Source organism: Pseudopodoces humilis, chromosome 2 (assembly GCF_049639895.1).
Source record: "Pseudopodoces humilis isolate 2021_Gansu_Grassland_sample_001 chromosome 2, ASM4963989v1, whole genome shotgun sequence".
Classification (NCBI taxonomy): Eukaryota; Metazoa; Chordata; class Aves; order Passeriformes; family Paridae; genus Pseudopodoces; species Pseudopodoces humilis.
Window position 1 is genome coordinate 77484244 of NC_142201.1, and position 17897 is coordinate 77502140.

General features: G+C 44.5%; 1 protein-coding gene across 12 annotated transcripts in view; it reads left to right on the plus strand.

Moving 5' to 3' along the window:
* Positions 1 to 17897, plus strand: part of MTMR2 (myotubularin related protein 2) — a 63666-nt gene that overhangs the window by 44960 nt on the left and 809 nt on the right. For 11 of the 12 annotated variants that reach the window (XM_014250149.2, XM_088052092.1, XM_088052093.1 and 8 more), the window contains 8 exons: positions 5779 to 5928; positions 6720 to 6908; positions 8566 to 8751; positions 9609 to 9815; positions 11394 to 11486; positions 12799 to 12912; positions 14319 to 14495; positions 15433 to 17510. In XM_014250149.2, the coding sequence (XP_014105624.2) occupies positions 5779 to 5928; positions 6720 to 6908; positions 8566 to 8751; positions 9609 to 9815; positions 11394 to 11486; positions 12799 to 12912; positions 14319 to 14495; positions 15433 to 15594 (1278 nt within the window). In that variant the 3' untranslated portion in view covers positions 15595 to 17510. Of the gene's footprint in view, positions 1 to 5778; positions 5929 to 6719; positions 6909 to 8565; positions 8752 to 9608; positions 9816 to 11393; positions 11487 to 12798; positions 12913 to 14318; positions 14496 to 15432; positions 17511 to 17897 lie in introns of those variants that run through there. The other variant, XR_015772014.1, reaches the window with a different exon arrangement.

Consider the following 17897-nt stretch of genomic DNA (forward strand, 5'->3'; position numbering starts at 1 on the left):
ATAGCTGCCAAAGATAGATCACTGGCTTCTAGGCTGCTAATGGGAAGTGAGATGTATCTTACTGTATCTTGCTGTATGCTGATTTCATTGCAAAGAAGTGTATGTTTTGCAGTGAGATGCCACAATCTAAACTCCTGGCTGATACAAACTCTAATTGTTTGTAATCACTTCGTGTCTAAGGTCAACTTGACCATAAGATCAGATAATGCAGCAATTACTGCTTTGTTTTTTTACCTTCTTCTTGGTGGTTATTTTATTGGAAGATCTGCTTGTAGAGAAGGATTTGCAGCCCAAGCTATTTGAGCAAGATGCTTCTTTTTAGGGCTGAGAATTTTGGAGTAACAGCTAAAGAATACCTGTGCTATCAAAATAATCTCTACTGGAAAACACAGCATTCACTCAGCCAAGCATGTCAAAACAGGTGAAGTACAAAAGACATTTTTACAGCACCTGGAAAGAAGAAAGGGTGACCTTAGATAATTTCAATGTAGATTATTCCACTTTATAAATCCTGGCATGTTGTTTTTTATGGTAGAAGCTTTTCTGTTCATATTAGTTTTTACTGTGATTTGGTGCACCTCAAATGCGTCAGGAATTTGGTTACATGGTGAAAGGATACATGTGTTAGCATGCCTGTGATTTGCAGCTCTTCGTGGCCTTTCTGTAAAGCAAATGGGTGTAAAACATGACACAGCTGAGGGATTGCTGCAGTGTGTACTTGTGCTGTGGCCTGCTTTTGTGTTGTTTGTGAGTGAGAAGGACAAACTTGTCTGATGGCCTCTGTGTCAAGAAGCCAAACTAATGTCCACATGCTGAAGCCCACGGTCATTTCCTTACGTTGGTAGCTGCAAAAGAGAATCCAAACCAGGATTTTTTGCAGCCGCAGCCTTTCTGAGTTTTACCTATGATAGGCCACGGTCACTACCATTCCAGATCACACAATCCATCTGTTCCAGTTCCTTATCTCCAACAATGACCAACACCAGCTGCTGAAGAAGAGGAAAACCATACTGCAGTAGATGTTTATGTTGTGATCTGGCCAGGAGGAGAATTTCATCCCTTTTGGTAGATTGATTTAGGTCCTGCAGGCTGATGCTTTATGTTCCCTCCAAAACTTTTAGGTATTTCAGTCTGTTTATTTAATTCCAACATTTGTAACTATGGATGTTCAATTTATCTGTGTGAATGTCATAGCCTTTTTTCTTAATCCAACCAGGTTCTGCTAAAGCAATAACAAATACTACAGTAAATCAGGATTATGTCTTGAAATGGCAGCAGGGATTCGTTAACAGTGAAACAAAACTGGCATCATCAAATCAGATAATGGGATTACCTGTCTCTGACTCTATGAATTGTGATCAGAAATAGAAAAGCAGGACATATGCACTGTCAGCAGGACCTTCTGGAATTGGTTTAAAAACTGTTAGAGAAGAGCTGGCCTAGGGTATCAGCAGCCCAGCAAGGTGGCCAGGCATTAACCTTGTGTATCTTAGGCCAGGTCAGTCTTTTCCCTGTGGGAGCAGGGGCACCATGGAGAGGGGGAGTAGAGCAAAAGTAAACTCCAGCTACCAGACATCCAGAAAAGACTTTTAAACCAAGATCCATGGTAAGATCTATGCCCATACTGGTAGACATGGCAAGCGTGAGTGTGGTATTAATTATTTATTATTTTTTTTATAATGACAAATAGGAGTATATTGAGATGATAGCAGTTGTAGCAATTAGGAAAGATGCTCAGTAACTCCTAACTTCCCTGTTAGCATTCTTGGGAAGAATGGAAATATGTAACTTATTAAAAATCTGTGATTGTGTAAAACTATGGGGAGTAATAAACAACCTGTAGAGAACAAAAGGAACTCAGAGAGGTTTGAGATTTAGTTGGTAAATGGAATCACATGTGGCAAATGAAATTTAAAACTGAAATTGCTCCCTGATTTTTATTACACATGGGCTGGCAGAATATAAAACAGAATTGTAAAGTGAATAAGACTCACTTGAAACCAAAAGTCCTTAAGATGCCTTTGGAGTAACTTAAAACTTTATTTTCCTTAATAAGATAGGGAGCATTTGGAAAATATTACAAGAGGTTGTGAAGTTGTGTGATGTTTCCCTACAAAAGTAATTCTTGTCTAATATCCTTTGCTCTGGTCATATCTACTGGGGAGCCACAGTGTAGGGCTGTGGTTGCTGCTTTCAGAGAAGACATGTAGAAACTAAAAACTCAGAAGAACTGGCCTGTTTTGAGGATGAAAGTGCCCAGCATTAGTGTACAAGCAGAGTGGGAAAGGTAGAGTTGATAACATCATCCTCCAGAGAATTGTTGGGTGTATCTTAGGGGAGCAAAGTGAGGATTGAACTGTTAAATGTTGCATGGTTTAACTGAGGTCCTGCTTATGCTGGGTGTGTCTCCACTGCAGAACGGATCACAGCTCTGGTGCTGAGCGGGCACAGCCTGGGCTCAGTAAATGGCAGAGGGACCAGCTTGGCTCTGCAGCTCTGTTGTGGGTTGCCTGCTGCAGATCAAGGTGCACTTACGTATCTAATCTCAGAGTGCAGCTGCTTGATCCCATAGAGAGGTGTGACTGCATGTAGGGAAATTTTCTTTTTTCCTATCAGTGAAGGATCCCCATGTGCTTAACCTTAACCATGTGCTTTGCAAGGTGGTGGTGTCGGTGCTGTGCTGGTGTGGCATCAACAGTTTTTCCCTGCAAACAAAGAAACTCTGTCTTCTACAGTGTCAAGCATAAATCAAATGATAACCAAACCCAAGTCATTACAGTAAGGCATGAATGTCTTTCTAGAGGGAAACCCAGTCCAGGTTGTGTGTGGAGAGGACACAAAGGCTATGTCTCTGTGGTTAGATGATACAGTTGTAAGGAGTGTTCCTAAGCACAGGGGCAAGTTTCAGGTATACCTAAATACTGTTACCATTCATCTTATAAGTGAGTGTGTTTGAGCATCTTTAGCCACTCACAGAGGTACTGTGATGCAAGTCAAGGATCACCAGTGGCAGTTTGGAAAAAATAACCTGTTTGGAGGAAAAATGAGTTTATTAGTACAGATGTGAAATGCATTGGTTCAGTGGGGCTTAGTGAGAACAGTCATGGGTATATTTAACTTATGACTATACCTGTGGCTTTGCTGCTTTCCTCATTTTGCCCTTATATCTCATATGCATAGGCAGCCACCAGAGATATGAATTCCCCTATAATCAGTGGCTGCTAGCAGCATTAATTTATCTGAAGACACACCTGTGCAGAAGTCTCTGGTCACTAATATGGCCATGCCATGTGCCCTGGCAGCTTCAGGATGATCACAACCCTGCTTTTAGAGAGGCATGCCTGAGCTCCTCCTGCAGGTGCACAGGCAGGCAGCACAGAGAGCCACTCCTTAGCCTGCAGAGGCTTTTTGAGTTACATCTGTAACAGTTTGGTTTCATTGTAGGCTTTGGGTGCTTACAACTTACCGGGAAGTAGTGAAACGCAGCTTAGATGAGGAAATACCAGTGTGCTTTATATCACGTTTAGGTTTTTCTATTGATTCCAGCTGGAGAAAGGGCAAATGTGAAGGAGCACGAATAAATGCAGAAGCTACACTGCATTATGGCAAACATCCAGGGAAGATGCAAATTCAGCTTCTCTTCTAGCCCGCTTGGCTTATTTCTGTTTGTTTCCAGTCCTTAGAGAAAGTCACGATCCAAATCCAAAGCGTTCTGGGTGGTGCTGTGATTCAAGGCTTCTGGGCCAGGGAAAAGCAGACATTCCCCATGAGTCAAAAGAAATTTGAATGCTGACACACAGCATCTTTTCTTTCTTTGGGGGCTTGTCATGGGTTTTTCTGGTCTGGACTATTGCAGAGCAAAGATTTCTTTCAAATTTGTTAGTGTGGCAGCTGAAAGACTTAGAGCTTTGGAGAGCTTTAGAGAACTTAGAGCTCAGTTCTGGCCCAGGCAGTGTGTTCTGAAGCGACACTACCCAGCATTCTGAAGAGGGTGCTTTGCAGTGCCCACTCCTTCGTCTTCTCCATGAGCATTGGTAGAGTTGCTGGGTAAAATGAAAAGGAGCCTTTCTTCCATGTAGCTGCTTGCTAGCTCCCATTTCTCTTGCCAAGACTGTGCTGACAGCTTAATTTTCATTCAGATTTTGGGGAGGTGAAATTTTCAGGAATTGCTTATGGATCCATTGCATGTGCTTATTAGGACAGGACTGAGAACTAATTTGCCATTAGTCCACTTCCAGGCACTAAACACATTGGTCACTGGCAAGAGTCTAGCTATTCCCTGGCTGGCAGCAGAGCTCGTGGGCCCAGCAGATTCCATCCTTGCTGTGTACAGCAGGTAGACCTCTGAGCATGTTTTCCCCATCAGTGAGCTTGAACTGTGAGTACACACTGCTTGATGTCTGGTTCTGCCAATTCTTTGGCTTCAGATAGTGCCAAAAATAGCTTTCCTTCAGGCTTTTGGGGTGATCCTTATAACATTTCCTTCCCAGGGAGGGCCGAAGGACAGCAGTGGTTCACAAAGCAGGGTGTGTGACTGATATTAGACAGAAGGTCTGGCCTCCCCTCAGATTTCTAACCATGACCTCTTTTGACAGCGTGACTCACCACTGGGATGGGGAACCGGCTGCAGTGTGTGTGGGTCAGCTGTAATTATCACAGCTCGTCTGACTGGTGTTGGATGTGTCGTTTATTTCCTGTGGGAGCTGCGACAGTGGCAATCAGTGTCCCACCACCCTCTTTGAAAATGAAGCAGTGTTTATTAGAACAGAGAAGTGTATTGTGTAAAGAGTTGATGTTCCCCTAAAGCACACTCGGTGTTTCACAGCCTGGCCATGTTTGCTGCAGCAGATGTGTCTTCCCCACAGAGATGCTTTGTGTCAGTGCTCACCCCTCCTGCAGCAGGGGTCTGTTTAAATTTCTCCTTGCAGGCAGCTGCATCAGCCACTCCCTGTTGGTCTGTTCTCTCCCAGCATGAGCCAAACCATGTCTGCAGGTTGTTAGGGTCATCCCCATTGTGCTTCAGGTGTTACTTGGAGATGGTTGTCTAGGAAGCTGTTGAGTGGCTTCCCCATCACAGCATGCTGAGCTCTATGATCATGTGTATGATGTGTGGAGATTCCCTGCTCTCCCAGCCTAAGTCCTTAGTACAACCAGAGAGCTTAGTGTGATGGAAACAAGAGAGTTACTCACCACACACAGTCATGGAAGCAGAGACATACAATTGTTAAATTTTAGGTGTCTTTAGAGGTTTGTACAGTTGTGCCACAAACACTGAACTAAGCCCAAATTAGGCTGATTATTTGGGATGTTTTACTGCCTGTTTTCCCTTCTCCCCCTCCCCTCTATTCTATCTGATAACTCCACTTTGTATCCCCAGTTTTCACCCAACACATTTGAGCTAAGTGCCATAAGGGGAGTGAGTTGGTCACCCATTCTATCCTGCACCTGGCTCTCTGTAAGCCCCTGATGAGATCAGGAGGTATCTTAAAGATGGGCTCAGGGGGAGCACCTGTGTTGCTACATCTGTAGCCTCCACAGTTACTTTGCTGTTGGTGACCCTGCCTGAAGCCCAGTTTCCCTGCTCTTCAGTGACTTGAGCAAAGCATCCACCTCTCTGGGGAGACACATGAAATGCAAGTTACCAAGATAATGCCTTCCCAGGTGCCAGCCCTAAATGTCTTTCATTAACAAAAGTTGCCTTGAATTTCAGGTCTGGGGATTTGTCTTGTGCTGGGGTCTCAGAGCAACTCATTTGCTAACCTGCAGTTTCCTCTTTAGGGAATTCCCAATGAAAGCTGGAGGCTGACCAAGATTAACGAGCGCTATGAGCTGTGTGATACATACCCTGCCATTCTAGCTGTGCCTGTAAACATTCCCGACGAGGAATTAAAGAGAGTGGCATCATTCAGATCTAGAGGACGCATACCAGTGAGTGGGACAGAAGAAGCCACTTTGATGTGGTTTTGTTGCACATACCTTTGGGCAATAAGTAATACCAAGATCGGGCTGAGTGGATTCCAGGGAGCAAATATATGGTCAGCAGATAATAAAAGTGACAACAACATGTTTGAGGACATAGAAAACAGTATCTGCTGAAACAACTGTTGTGAAAGAGATGTAGACTAAACCAAAACTAGAAGATAAGATAATTTAGTACAATTCAGACCAAATCTCAATTCAGTTCCCGGGAAACACAAGGCAACCCTGTTTGGCTGTTTACAATTGTCTGGCTTTACAATACTCTGACTTTCAGGACAGAGAAATATGTAGTGATAGTCTTGATGACAGCACTTATTTAATGAAATTAAGACAAAGCACATTGTTATGATGATTATTTAAGGGGTAACTGGAAAGGTTCTGGTTTATTCCTCAGGTCTATAGAAAATTCAGTCTGTTCCTAAAATGCTTTTACATGGTGTAAGATAAATAAGGCATGGCCCACATACTGACTCACACAACAGCCAGAAAAACAATCTGCATCATATTTAAAAGTCGGACTTAAACAATTTGATCACCTTTTGTTTGCTCAAACTTTGGGAATGCCACCGGAATGAATAAGGACAAAAGAGTTCTTTCTTTCATTCAGTTGTGATTTAATAGTATCCAGCCTTCTGGAACCCACTGATACAGGATTCCAGAGCAAGCCATTACAGGTAGTTCACTTCACTGGTTTAATGAATCCCATTTTTCCTTTATTTATTTCCCATTTGTTTCCAAAGGTCTTGTCCTGGATTCACCCAGAAAGTCAAGCAACAATCACTCGCTGTAGCCAGCCCATGGTGGGAGTGAGTGGCAAGCGGAGCAAGGAAGATGAAAAGTACCTTCAAGCCATCATGGATTCTAATGCCCAGTCCCATAAAATCTTCATATTTGATGCAAGGCCTAGTGTGAATGCTGTAGCAAATAAGGTTGGGTACTTTTTTCTCTGTCTAAAACTGGGAAAGTAATAATTTAGAGCACATTTCTCACCACCATTTCATATTATTTTTAAGGATCACAAAAGGGTTTTCCACTGCAGAAGAAGTCTGCATGCAATTAAATTATTCTCTAGATAGACTTAAACCTGTGCTGGTAGCTGTAACATGTCAGTGTGACTGCTAAAGTTCCATTATAGTAATTTACAATGGGAAATGAGATTGGAAGTGGGACAAAAAAATTAAAGTAGTACTGAGGTCAGACTCTAGCACCCTGGACCTTGTGTATTACCATTTTTCAATTCACATGGTTGAAAGACTGCTTCCTGTAAGAGGGCTCAGAGCCCTGTCAAACCTGACCTTAAATGTTTCCAAGAATGTGGCATCTAGCACTGCTCTGGAAAACCTGCTCCAGTGTTTTACCACCCTCATTGTGAAAAATCTCTTTTTCTAGTCTGAACCTACCCTCTATTACTTCCAAACCATTATCCCTTGTCCTATCACAACAGGCCCAACTAAAATATCTGTCCCCATCTTTCTTACAAGCCTCCTTTAAGTACTGGAAGGTTGCTATAAGGTCTCTCCAGGTCCTTCCCTACTCAGCCTTTCCTTACAGGAGAGGTGCTCCAGACATGGCATCCCATCTTTCAGCAGTGTCAGCTGTACCACTCAGCTTGGTGTCATCTGCACACCTGATGAGGGTTCACTTGATCCCTCTGTTTGTGTCACCAATGAAGACATTAAATAGCACTAGTCCCAATATGGACTCCTCAGGGACACCACTTGTCACTGCTTGGACACTGAGCAATTGGCTGCTGTCCTCTGTCTGTGACTATCCAACTTCTATCCATCCAACTGTCTGCCCATCATCTCCAGTCTAGAGAGAAGGATGTTGTGAGGAACTGTGTCAAAGGCTTTGCAGGAGTCTAGGTAGATGACACCCATAGCCCTTCCCTTGTCTGCTACTGTAGTCTCTCCATCCTAGAAGGCCACTGGGCTGCTCAGGTAGGATTTGCCCTTGGTGAAGCCCTACTGGCTATCCTGAATCACCTCCCTGTCCTCCATGTGCCCTAGCACATCTTCTAGAAGGATCTGTTCCATGATCCTGCCATGCACAGATGTGAGGCTGACAGGTCAGTAGTTCACAGGGTCCATCATTCTACCCTTCTAAAAATTGTGTTCCATGCCATCACTTCAAGCGTTTTTTAATGGTGGAGCTGCTTTGTTGCAGTTAAGATTTTTTTTTTTTTTTTTTTAAATCTGCCTTTCCCACTACTTAGGAAAGGCAATTAGTGTGTGGGTTATCCTCCTCTGTAATAGTATGGTAAATTTTTAAATGATAGATTAGCGAATGTAATGAGTTAACAGCTTGAATGGGGATAAATTATAATTATAGAGGAAAAAAATGCTTGTAATGTGATATTCTTTGGTAAAAATTATAGCATTCATTAGGTATTGCAGAAGAGACACAAAGTGTGTGCCTGTACATGTTTGCTCCCAGCTGTAAGATAAAGCCAATGGGTTTTGCCTGCTTTAGATAGCCCAGCCACTGTGATATTTTGTCAGCTGCTACTTTCTCAGGACAAATGACTGGGATAAAGTACAAAATATGGTTTTGCTTAATGATTTGTATGTGAATTTTGTTCTTCAGGCTAAAGGAGGGGGCTATGAGAGCGAGGATGCCTACCAGAATGCAGAATTAGTGTTCCTGGATATTCACAATATTCATGTTATGAGAGAGTCGCTGAGAAAACTGAAAGAAATTGTGTATCCCAATATCGAGGAGACTCACTGGCTGTCTAATTTAGAGTCAACTCACTGGCTAGAGCATATCAAGGTATGCATGTCTGCGTCCACTGCATGTGGCTGAGCAACCACAAGTCCTTATCAGTCTGGGAAAGATTTCCAGAGCTAACTCCAGGATTCTCAATTCCTTGTAAATTTGAAGACTTAGAATTTGTTTTCCATTTATAAGCTATTAAAACCATAGTTTCTTGGAGTGAGGAATCTTAAGGAGATGAGAAGAGGGAGAAGAGAGGGGTCTGAGATACTGAAAGATGGTGTTTTGGAAGTGAAGGATGTTCCTGGGTGATGTGTAGCTCTGAAAGCCCTGCTTAGAGCTCAGGAGTCACAGAGTTTCCAAGTTCTTGACTCCGCTCCTTGACATCCTGGCATTATTGCTGGTCCAGACGAGCAAACACTGGGAGTTTGGGGTCCTATCAGCCTTTCAGGAATCCAAGCAGAGTCAGAATAAGGAGGCAGAATGTTTTGGCTTCTCAAGATACTGGTTTTCAAATAATGTTCTTTCTGTTCTAAAAATGTCCGGCTTACATTGTTGCTCTGCTTATGCAGACAGGGGCAGATCTGCTCCTGGGACAGGTGCAGGGTGATGGCCATTCCTATCAGACACAAAATGCTCCTGCATGTAAATCTTGACTTGTCCAAGGACTGAGCTTTATGCAAGGGCTCTTCTAGAGTTATGCCTACACTACAGTTTAGATGTGTCGTCATCTTGCTGGAACAGAAAATGTGTTCACCAGTTTGCTGTCCTAGTTATAAAGTAGTTGGAACTGATTTACCACTCTCCTTGAGGCAAGCAAAGCCCTTGGTTTGTCCTGTGCTGTCACTAGCCATTTTTCATTTATAGTTTCTCTTCCAAAGAGATTTTGTAATTTGTTTTTTCCCTTGTCCTAGCTCATTCTTGCTGGAGCCCTTCGGATTGCTGACAAAGTGGAATCGGGGAAGACATCTGTGGTTGTACACTGCAGTGATGGCTGGGACCGGACAGCCCAGCTCACCTCTCTTGCCCTGCTCATGTTGGATGGCTACTACCGAACAATCAGGGGCTTTGAAGTGCTCGTGGAGAAGGAGTGGCTGAGCTTTGGCCACAGATTTCAGCTGGTGAGTCACTAGCCCATGGAAGGCACTGAACAGCAAGTTATTGTCCCTCTTGAAGGATTTCAGAGGAGTTTAACATTTCCTGTGAGAAGTTTCCTGGCTGAACTCACAGAAGAGAAGTGAATGCTGATGTTACTGTTTTCTACCTATAGTTCTATTAATCTCTTAACTTCCTTGGGGCTGTATTGATTAGTTACAATGAACAGGTGGTATTTAAATGTCTCAGGTGTCTGACTGTTAATGCCATGTTCCCATGTTTAGGCTTAAACTAGCAGTGTGCTTTAGGTTCAGTGCTGGCATTTCTGCTGGGAGCAGGTAGTGACCACTGGGGTATTTTTTGTCTTTCTTTCCAGTTCAGTCCATTTTCTCAGACTGCATGGGCACCATCATCTAAGAAGTGCTTTGGTATTGAAGAGGCTGGGGAATTTGTTTATAGCCTTGACCTCACATTTTCTTCAGGCACAACACTTCATTTTTGGAGAGGCTTCTAATTATTTAGGTGAAAGAGGAGCAGTTTGAGCCTGAACCGAGAGTAGTTTGTGGCTGTGCCCTTGCAGTTGGCAGAGAGGCAGCTTTGTGGGCTTGTGACACAGCAGTTTGTTATGGTTTGCACTGATGGGAATTGAGAGAGCCTTTCAGTCGTATCCTTTCAGTCTTTGTTCCTATTGTGTTTTGCTCATCGCTGTTCTCTAGTGGTTGTTAATTCTGCAAGGGCTAGAACAACGTCTGTGTACAGCACTTGTAGTGGTGGGCTGCACTGTCAAATGCTCTGAGGAAGGTGGGGAAACTGAGGCACTAAAGCAACTAAAGTTCTGCTGCAGCAAAACTTGTTACCTGGTGTTTGAACAACGAGTGTTTTAGCTACTTCACTATCTAGACATGGAAGATACTGACAGCGATTTCCTTTGGTGAGGGGAGAACAGTGTTAGGGATCTCTGGTACTTGTTCCTGTTCTATCTTTATGCAGTACTTGGGGCTCCTGGATAATATATAACCATTAATGAACTCTGCTAGTTCTGAGGAGTCGTGCCTCACATGTGCTGGCCACACAGCACGGTCAGGGTTGGAGGCCTGCTTCTGAGAATACTGTCATTGCTGCCTCTCTGGAGGTGGCAGGAGATGGGCTGTGCTGGTGTTTGTACAGCTCTTGGAAGCCGCGAGGTGTTGCGTGACGGTTATCGCCGCATGCCGTGCCTGTAGGTAGTGTTTGCATCTAGCACCCTCTACTACTGAAGTAGCCAGGACAACAGCTGCAGCTGAAGCAAAAAGCATTCTCAATTTTTTTCCTTCTGAACTTTAGTTATTAACTGAAATCGGTGCCAGCATAGCATCTGGAGCCTCTACTCAAACAACTCTTGTTTTAACTTAGCATGAAAATATCCCCATAAAGAATTTTCACTTCAAAGACAAGGAGAGTAGCTGTCCTTTACTCCTTTACCCACTGATACAGACAAAACAATATCAGGATTAATTTGAAGTTTTTTAAAGCCATTGGTAAAGGTTTAGCTGACTGAGAGCAGACCCCAGCAGTTTCCCCATGAAGCCCTGCGACTCCTCGTGTTCTTTGTCCTGCTGTTTCAGAGAGTTGGCCACGGGGACAAGAATCACGCGGATGCGGATCGCTCTCCCGTCTTCCTGCAGTTCATCGACTGTGTCTGGCAAATGACAAGACAGGTAAACTGCTGGGTGGCACCCTTGTCCACAGAGCCAGTGCACTGAGACATGGCACAGCGTCTGCACACAGAAATGATTTCCAAGCTGACCTGTGCAGGCTCTCCCTCCTGGGCTTGTATTCTTGCTTTGATTCTGGCAGCAGGCTTTTTGGGAGTCTGTTTAGCAAAGAGCCCAAAAGCACTTGCTAATGTAAGTCCCTTGCATGGTAGTTGCAACGGATCCCTGTTGCCTCTGCTCAAGCTGATCCTATAACCTGCTCCTTTTTAATTTCTTCTGAAGGCAAACATACTGTTCCCTGTTCATTATGTGAGGTACAGAGCTGAGTGCCTCACTTCAGACCAGGCATGGCAGAGGTACAGTCCAGAAGAGATCCCCTATGTCTGGGAGGTTTTTCCCCAGGCACATGGAACCTGGAAGGTTTTTTGTATCTTGTGTGGCACCAATGTCAGCTGTGGTCAGGCAGTTTACTGCAAAAAAGCTGAAAGAGAAGGATGCCACTATATATGACACTGTACCACATCCATGCATAGAGAAGAGGAGGCTTTACCATCATCAAAAGTCACTTTCATTGTGGTCTCTTTGGATTGCTCCTACAGCTGGGCATCCTGACTTGCAGCTGGTGAGACCAGATGTAACAACTGGGGCAGCCTGGGAAGAGGAAGGTGGTTGTGAGGGAGGAAGGCCTCCTGCTCTCCTCTCCATCACCCCTGCATGTCTTTGCAGTTCACTGCATTTATTCTTATTGACGCTTTGTGGGCTTCAGTTGTCCCTGTCTCAGGTCAGGTTGTTTCTGCACAGAACTCAGCAGCAAACATGGCCTGTGCCCATAGACCTTTTGCTCCTGCTGACCTCTGTCACAAGGTGCCTCTGCTGTTCCCTCGGGGATGTGCTGTGTTAGGCATCCAGGTTTTTTTCTATTTGGCCCTGGGAAATTTCCACTTTTTGAATGTATTTATTTCTCATGTGCCTTTTGTTCACAGTCCAGCTTCATGGCTTGTCATGAGGGGCAGGCATAGCAGAGCAAGCTTCAATTTGAAGCAGCACTGAGTGTCTATAAACATAGTGCGCTAACCCCTCAGACCTCTGGCTTTTGCTCAAAATTCCTCTCTGCACATGCAAAGCAGCTTTCCAAGAGGGAAACTCTTGCTCCTGGAAGGAGCAAGTATGACCCTGAATATCCAGCCATGCAGGGAACAGGGACAGATCTTGTTCTACAAGTCAAGAGGCCAGCTCCTTAGCAAGACCACAGCATGGGAGAAAGTTTATTTTCCTGTTTTAAAATCCCAATCTAATTTTCTATTTCTGTCTAAAGTTTCCTACAGCATTTGAGTTCAATGAGTACTTCCTGATCACCATCCTGGATCACCTGTACAGCTGTTTGTTTGGGACCTTCCTGTGCAGCAGTGAGCAGCAGAGAGTGAAGGAGGTAAGACAGCTTCTCTCTGAAGTAGAAGCCTGTTCCTGACTGCTTTAGCTGGTCAGATATTGCTACAGAAGCTGGTTCCTCGCTCAGAGATAGTTACAGATGTGAGTCTTGGAAATGCTGAGCCCCCTTCTCAACAGTTGGGACTTGGGAGATTTTCCTTTTTTGCATAAACTGCTGTTCATGGAAACTGGAGGCTTCATGTTTCAGAGCAACACCATCTCCCTTCTGGACACTCTGGCTACTTCCAGCTAGTCAGTAGTGGTTGAATGGCTCCTGGTGTCTCCCAGGTAGTGGAAACACAGTTTTGCTTTGAATTCCAGTTTACTGTAACCATCTCTGTGGGAACTGGTACTTTTTTGTGCCCTTTCTTTGAAGTGGTCCCTTTAGGGTGCTTTTAACTACCCCATGTGTGCTGTCACTCTGCACACACAGGTTACAGCGAGTAACTGGTCTTTATGTGTGTTCTTGCTGTGCTTGCATCTTCCTGGGAGAAGACAACTCTCCTACTATGATTAAGGACGTGCCTCTCTATCCTGCCACAAGCCAGCTCTGCCCTGCTGTCTGGACAAGGTTTGTTTGCCCAGGGAGGAGTGTAGAGATGTGTACCATCCAGACCCAGTCTGGAATTAGAAGGAAAACTGTGGCACTCATTCTGTCTCACCTATCTGATGATGAAGCATTCTGTCACCAAAGGCTGCAGCCTCACAGCACAGAGGTACACAAGGGCAGTGCTGTGTGAACCTGATGTGATTACATTTGCTAGAACATCAGTTAAAAATAGTCATAAGAACTAGCTGGAGGATATAGCATTTTACTATAGTGAAATCAGTGTCCCTGTTTCTCTAGAGTCCACAGTGATTGAATAATTGTCATTTCCAGGGAAGAAAACCTGCATGCTGTTTGCATGTGGGTTTGGTTTTTTTTTAAAGGCCTCAGCCTAGTGAAGTACTTAATCGAGAAAGTACTTCAGCACTGGTTTCAGTGGGAGTATTCACAGGCATAATTATTCCACTAGATCAGGGCCTAAGTCAAATGTTTTCTTTTCTTCCTTTGCAATTAAATAGTCCAGCAAGTCCTCCAGGAGCACTTCAGAGAAGTGAAGTTTAACTGAAGCACTGGGAGTTCACATGCCAGTGTCCCCTCACTGTAGCAATGGTGATTCCTGGTCTGTGTTGACAGCTGGGTGGACCAGAGGGGTTGTTCCATGCCAGGGCATGTGTGCCTGCCTGCATCCATGTGCATTGAGTACAATAACCACATCAAAAGAACAGTTTTGGGAGGTTTTTTTAAGCTACAAAAAACAACCAGCTCCATTATTAATCACAGGCATGTGTCTGTGCTGCTATAGTTTGTAGATATAGTTTGTAGATGGCAAATAAAGCCTCCTCCACCTGTTCCCTTTACAGAGCCTTCCAAAAAAGACTGTATCACTTTGGTCTTACATCAACAGCCAACTGGAAGACTTTACTAACCCCTTGTACGTGAGCTACTCCAACCACGTCCTGTATCCCGTGGCCAGCATGCGCCACCTCGAGCTGTGGGTTGGCTACTACATCCGCTGGAACCCCAGGATGAAGCCTCAGGTATGCCTCTTCCTACTCCTGCTTCTCTCTCTGCCAGTACCAATACTGTTACTCCACAGGTCAAGACCTTTAGGTAATGCACAAGCTTATGCTGCCACTGCTTAAATCTGAAAACAAACACCTCAATTCAAATGGCAGCAAGAGCAAGCACCACCTAGAGCTGCCAGTGCAGGTACCCAGCTGGACATCACCACCTTGTGAAATCTGCAGGAGCTGAGGATTCTCAGCAATCTGGGAAATTTCTCACTTAGAATGTGGGAAAAAATGATCTGAATTCTCTTTACAAATGATCTTAAAACCACTAAGACTTCTCTGGATGTGGGGTTCTAGATAGGAATCTCGGGGCTGTATTTAAATTACTGGTGATGGGAACCTGCTGCTTGTTTTGGCTGCCTGAGGCACAGGAGTCTGACCCCAGCCAGCAGGGAAGCTGGCTTGTCCAGGGCAGGCACCTGAGACAAGTAGTCTGAGCATGACCCTGAGCGCTGACATCACTTTTTAGTAGGGACAAAAATTCCCAATTGCCTCAGTGCCTGTCTGCAGGTAACAGTTTTGCAGATCTGCGGCGTTAGAGACAGGAACAAACACTTGGCAGTACTGACTGTTAAACAGTCAGAACTGTGTGAAAATATCTAGAAAAATCTGGCTGGGCTTTTTTCCTCCCAAGCCCCTGAAATTGTCTAGGCTGAGATACCATGGCCAGTATCCCCCAGAAATGTCAGAGATCAGAGTTTGGCAACTGCTGTCTTTCAAAACAGACTTTGTTTAGCCACCATTGCACTGTGCATGTTGGATCCAAGTGAGCAGCCCAGAGCCAGAGCAACCACTCAGTCACCTCCTTTCCCCATAGCTGTCTGTAAGGTCAGCAACAGTATTGTGCTTCAGGCTTCCACTTCCATGCTGCCCCCCCAGTGCTCAGCTACACATTTCCTTGCAGGAACCTGTTCACAATCGCTACAAGGAGCTTCTGGCCAAGCGGGCTGAGCTGCAGAAGAAGGTGGAGGAGCTGCAGAGAGAAATCACCAACCGTTCCACCTCATCCTCGGAGCGAGCCGGCTCTCCCGCACAGTGCGTCGCGCCCGTACAGACAGTTGTATAATAGACTTTTTTTTTTTTTGCTGACTACCTTCCCAGAACTATGGGAGGCAACTTTTCTGAAACCTCCTGGATTTCCAGCATGGTGCCTGGGAGATGCCAACCTATTTATTTATTTCTCTCCAGGGTAATTTATTAGTACTGTAGCACTAGAGAAAGCTTAAAGCAAAAACCAACACAGACAAGGCCCCCTATGCAATTATCCTTCTCAGTGGCTAGCTTATAATACAAGCCAATTGCACTTACCATCTGTAAGAAGCCTGGAGCTTGCTCTTTGTTCACTGATGTGTTGGAAATCACTTGGCTTGAAAGAGTCCGTGCACAAGCATGAAGTACCCTGGGGGAAAAACATCTGCTCAGAAGTTTGAAAGGCCAAACCTGACTTTGTATTGGAGCCTCAGATGCAGCTGTGCCATCCACACCCTCCTGCACAGCAGAGTGAATGAGGGCATTTGCCAGCACACCTGGAAACAAGCAACAGCAGTGTCTGAAACAAGTCATTCCCTTCACCTCAACCTAGGTCATAGGAAGCCATGTAAGCAATGCCTTATTTAAAGAAAGGGCAGCTTCTCCCAATAAAACACTGCGGTAGAGGAACAACAATACAGGACTTGACTTTGTAGGACTTTTACTTCCATCTCTGCAACTTTAGAATCTCACTTATGGTTTACAGTGGGTGTGCCAGGATGCAACTTAAGCACCTTTATTTCAGAGGGGGGAGCAGAGTGTGCCTCCTCTGGGCTTTCCATAGCTCCTCTGGCCTCCAGTGCCTCATAGTCATCAGGGCAAAAGGTAGTGGAATACCAAGGGGCACGTGTGAACTGCTGGGATCAGCCATTACATTTTGCTTGGGTAAGCATAATTAGCAATTTTAATGCTTCTGTGCAGGGTTATAGTGGTGTACTTATGATATTTCAGCTTTCTGCTAACTAATGGAAGCAACTGCATCAACCAAAGACGCCTTTCTGCCTGCATTGAAACTGCTGCTTTAGGTTTTTCTGGCAGACTGAACAGCTTAGCCATTTTCTACACCCTACCTTTTTCCTCATAGTCTGCTTCAAGAACTGTGTCACTCAAACTCAAGCTGAAATTCAATTTTAATACAAAAATTTACTGTAGGAGATACACACTTGGTGAAACCATGACTGCCCCCCTGCTCTTCCAAACAGGTAAGCACAGGGTTGCCGAAGAGGGGTCTTAGAGCAAAGGTAGGAAATGTGCAAGATCTTCAGGCTGCTTCTCTACCTCTCTGCTGAGGAGAAGGGGTGCTGCTTGGTGTGGGTTCCTGTGTTGCTCTTTTAGGAACAGATCCCAGACTGCGGTCACCTGTTTAATATACCTGTCAGCTGCTATTCCTCTAGAGAAGGATTTTTGGAGGGAGCATAAGAGTAGACCCATTTCCACCTAAGAAACAACCTTTCAAAAGCCACATTCCTTCTAAGGCAGTTAGCAGTCATTTCCTCCTGCAGTCTCCACTTCTGCCTGCTCTACTGCTGCAATCACCACACTGTGCTTACAGAGAAATCCACAGCCACCTTCCAACAGGATGAGTAACAGGCTACACAGCATCACCACGTTTGGTATAGGGTGGCCTGACACATTATGGTTCAATAGTGCAAAGAATCCACACAAAATACTTTCTAAGGACTTGGATTTGCTTTGAGGTTAAAGGGCAGGTCTGCTCTTATGTACAATCGCTATATAAGATGGTTTAAAGCATTATTCTATATTAGCAAACTGACTGTGTGTGTATATTTTGTTTCTTGATGAAGGCTGTTTGGTTTCCTTAACACTAATAAAAACAGATAAATGGATGAAGTTCCTGTACTCATATTTTCAACTATGTGGTTTTCCAAAGTGCTTGCAGGGCATGCAGACGTTAAATAAATAGCACTGCAAGTTCAGTGTGTGAAATCTGAATATCTCTCATTCTTCTGCAGAGGGCCTTTCAAGTTGCTAATGTTGAAACTCTGAAGCCTAGAATGACAGAAAACAAAGATTCATCTTTGGACAAGTTTCATTTATCCTGTACAGACCAGTATTAATACAGATACAGTGCTTAGCTGCTCAGTATATAAAAACAGAATCACAGAATCAAACGAAAGTTTGAGTTGGAAGGGAGCTTTAAGGATCATCCAGTTTCAACCCCCCCCCCCCATTGGCAGGGACACCTTTGACTGGATCAGGTTGCTCAAAGCCCCATTGAAGCTGGCCTTGAACACTTCCAGGGGTGGGGCATCCTGAGCTTCTCTGGGAAAGCTGTACCAGTTTCTCACCACCCTCACAGTAAAGAATTTCTTCCTGATA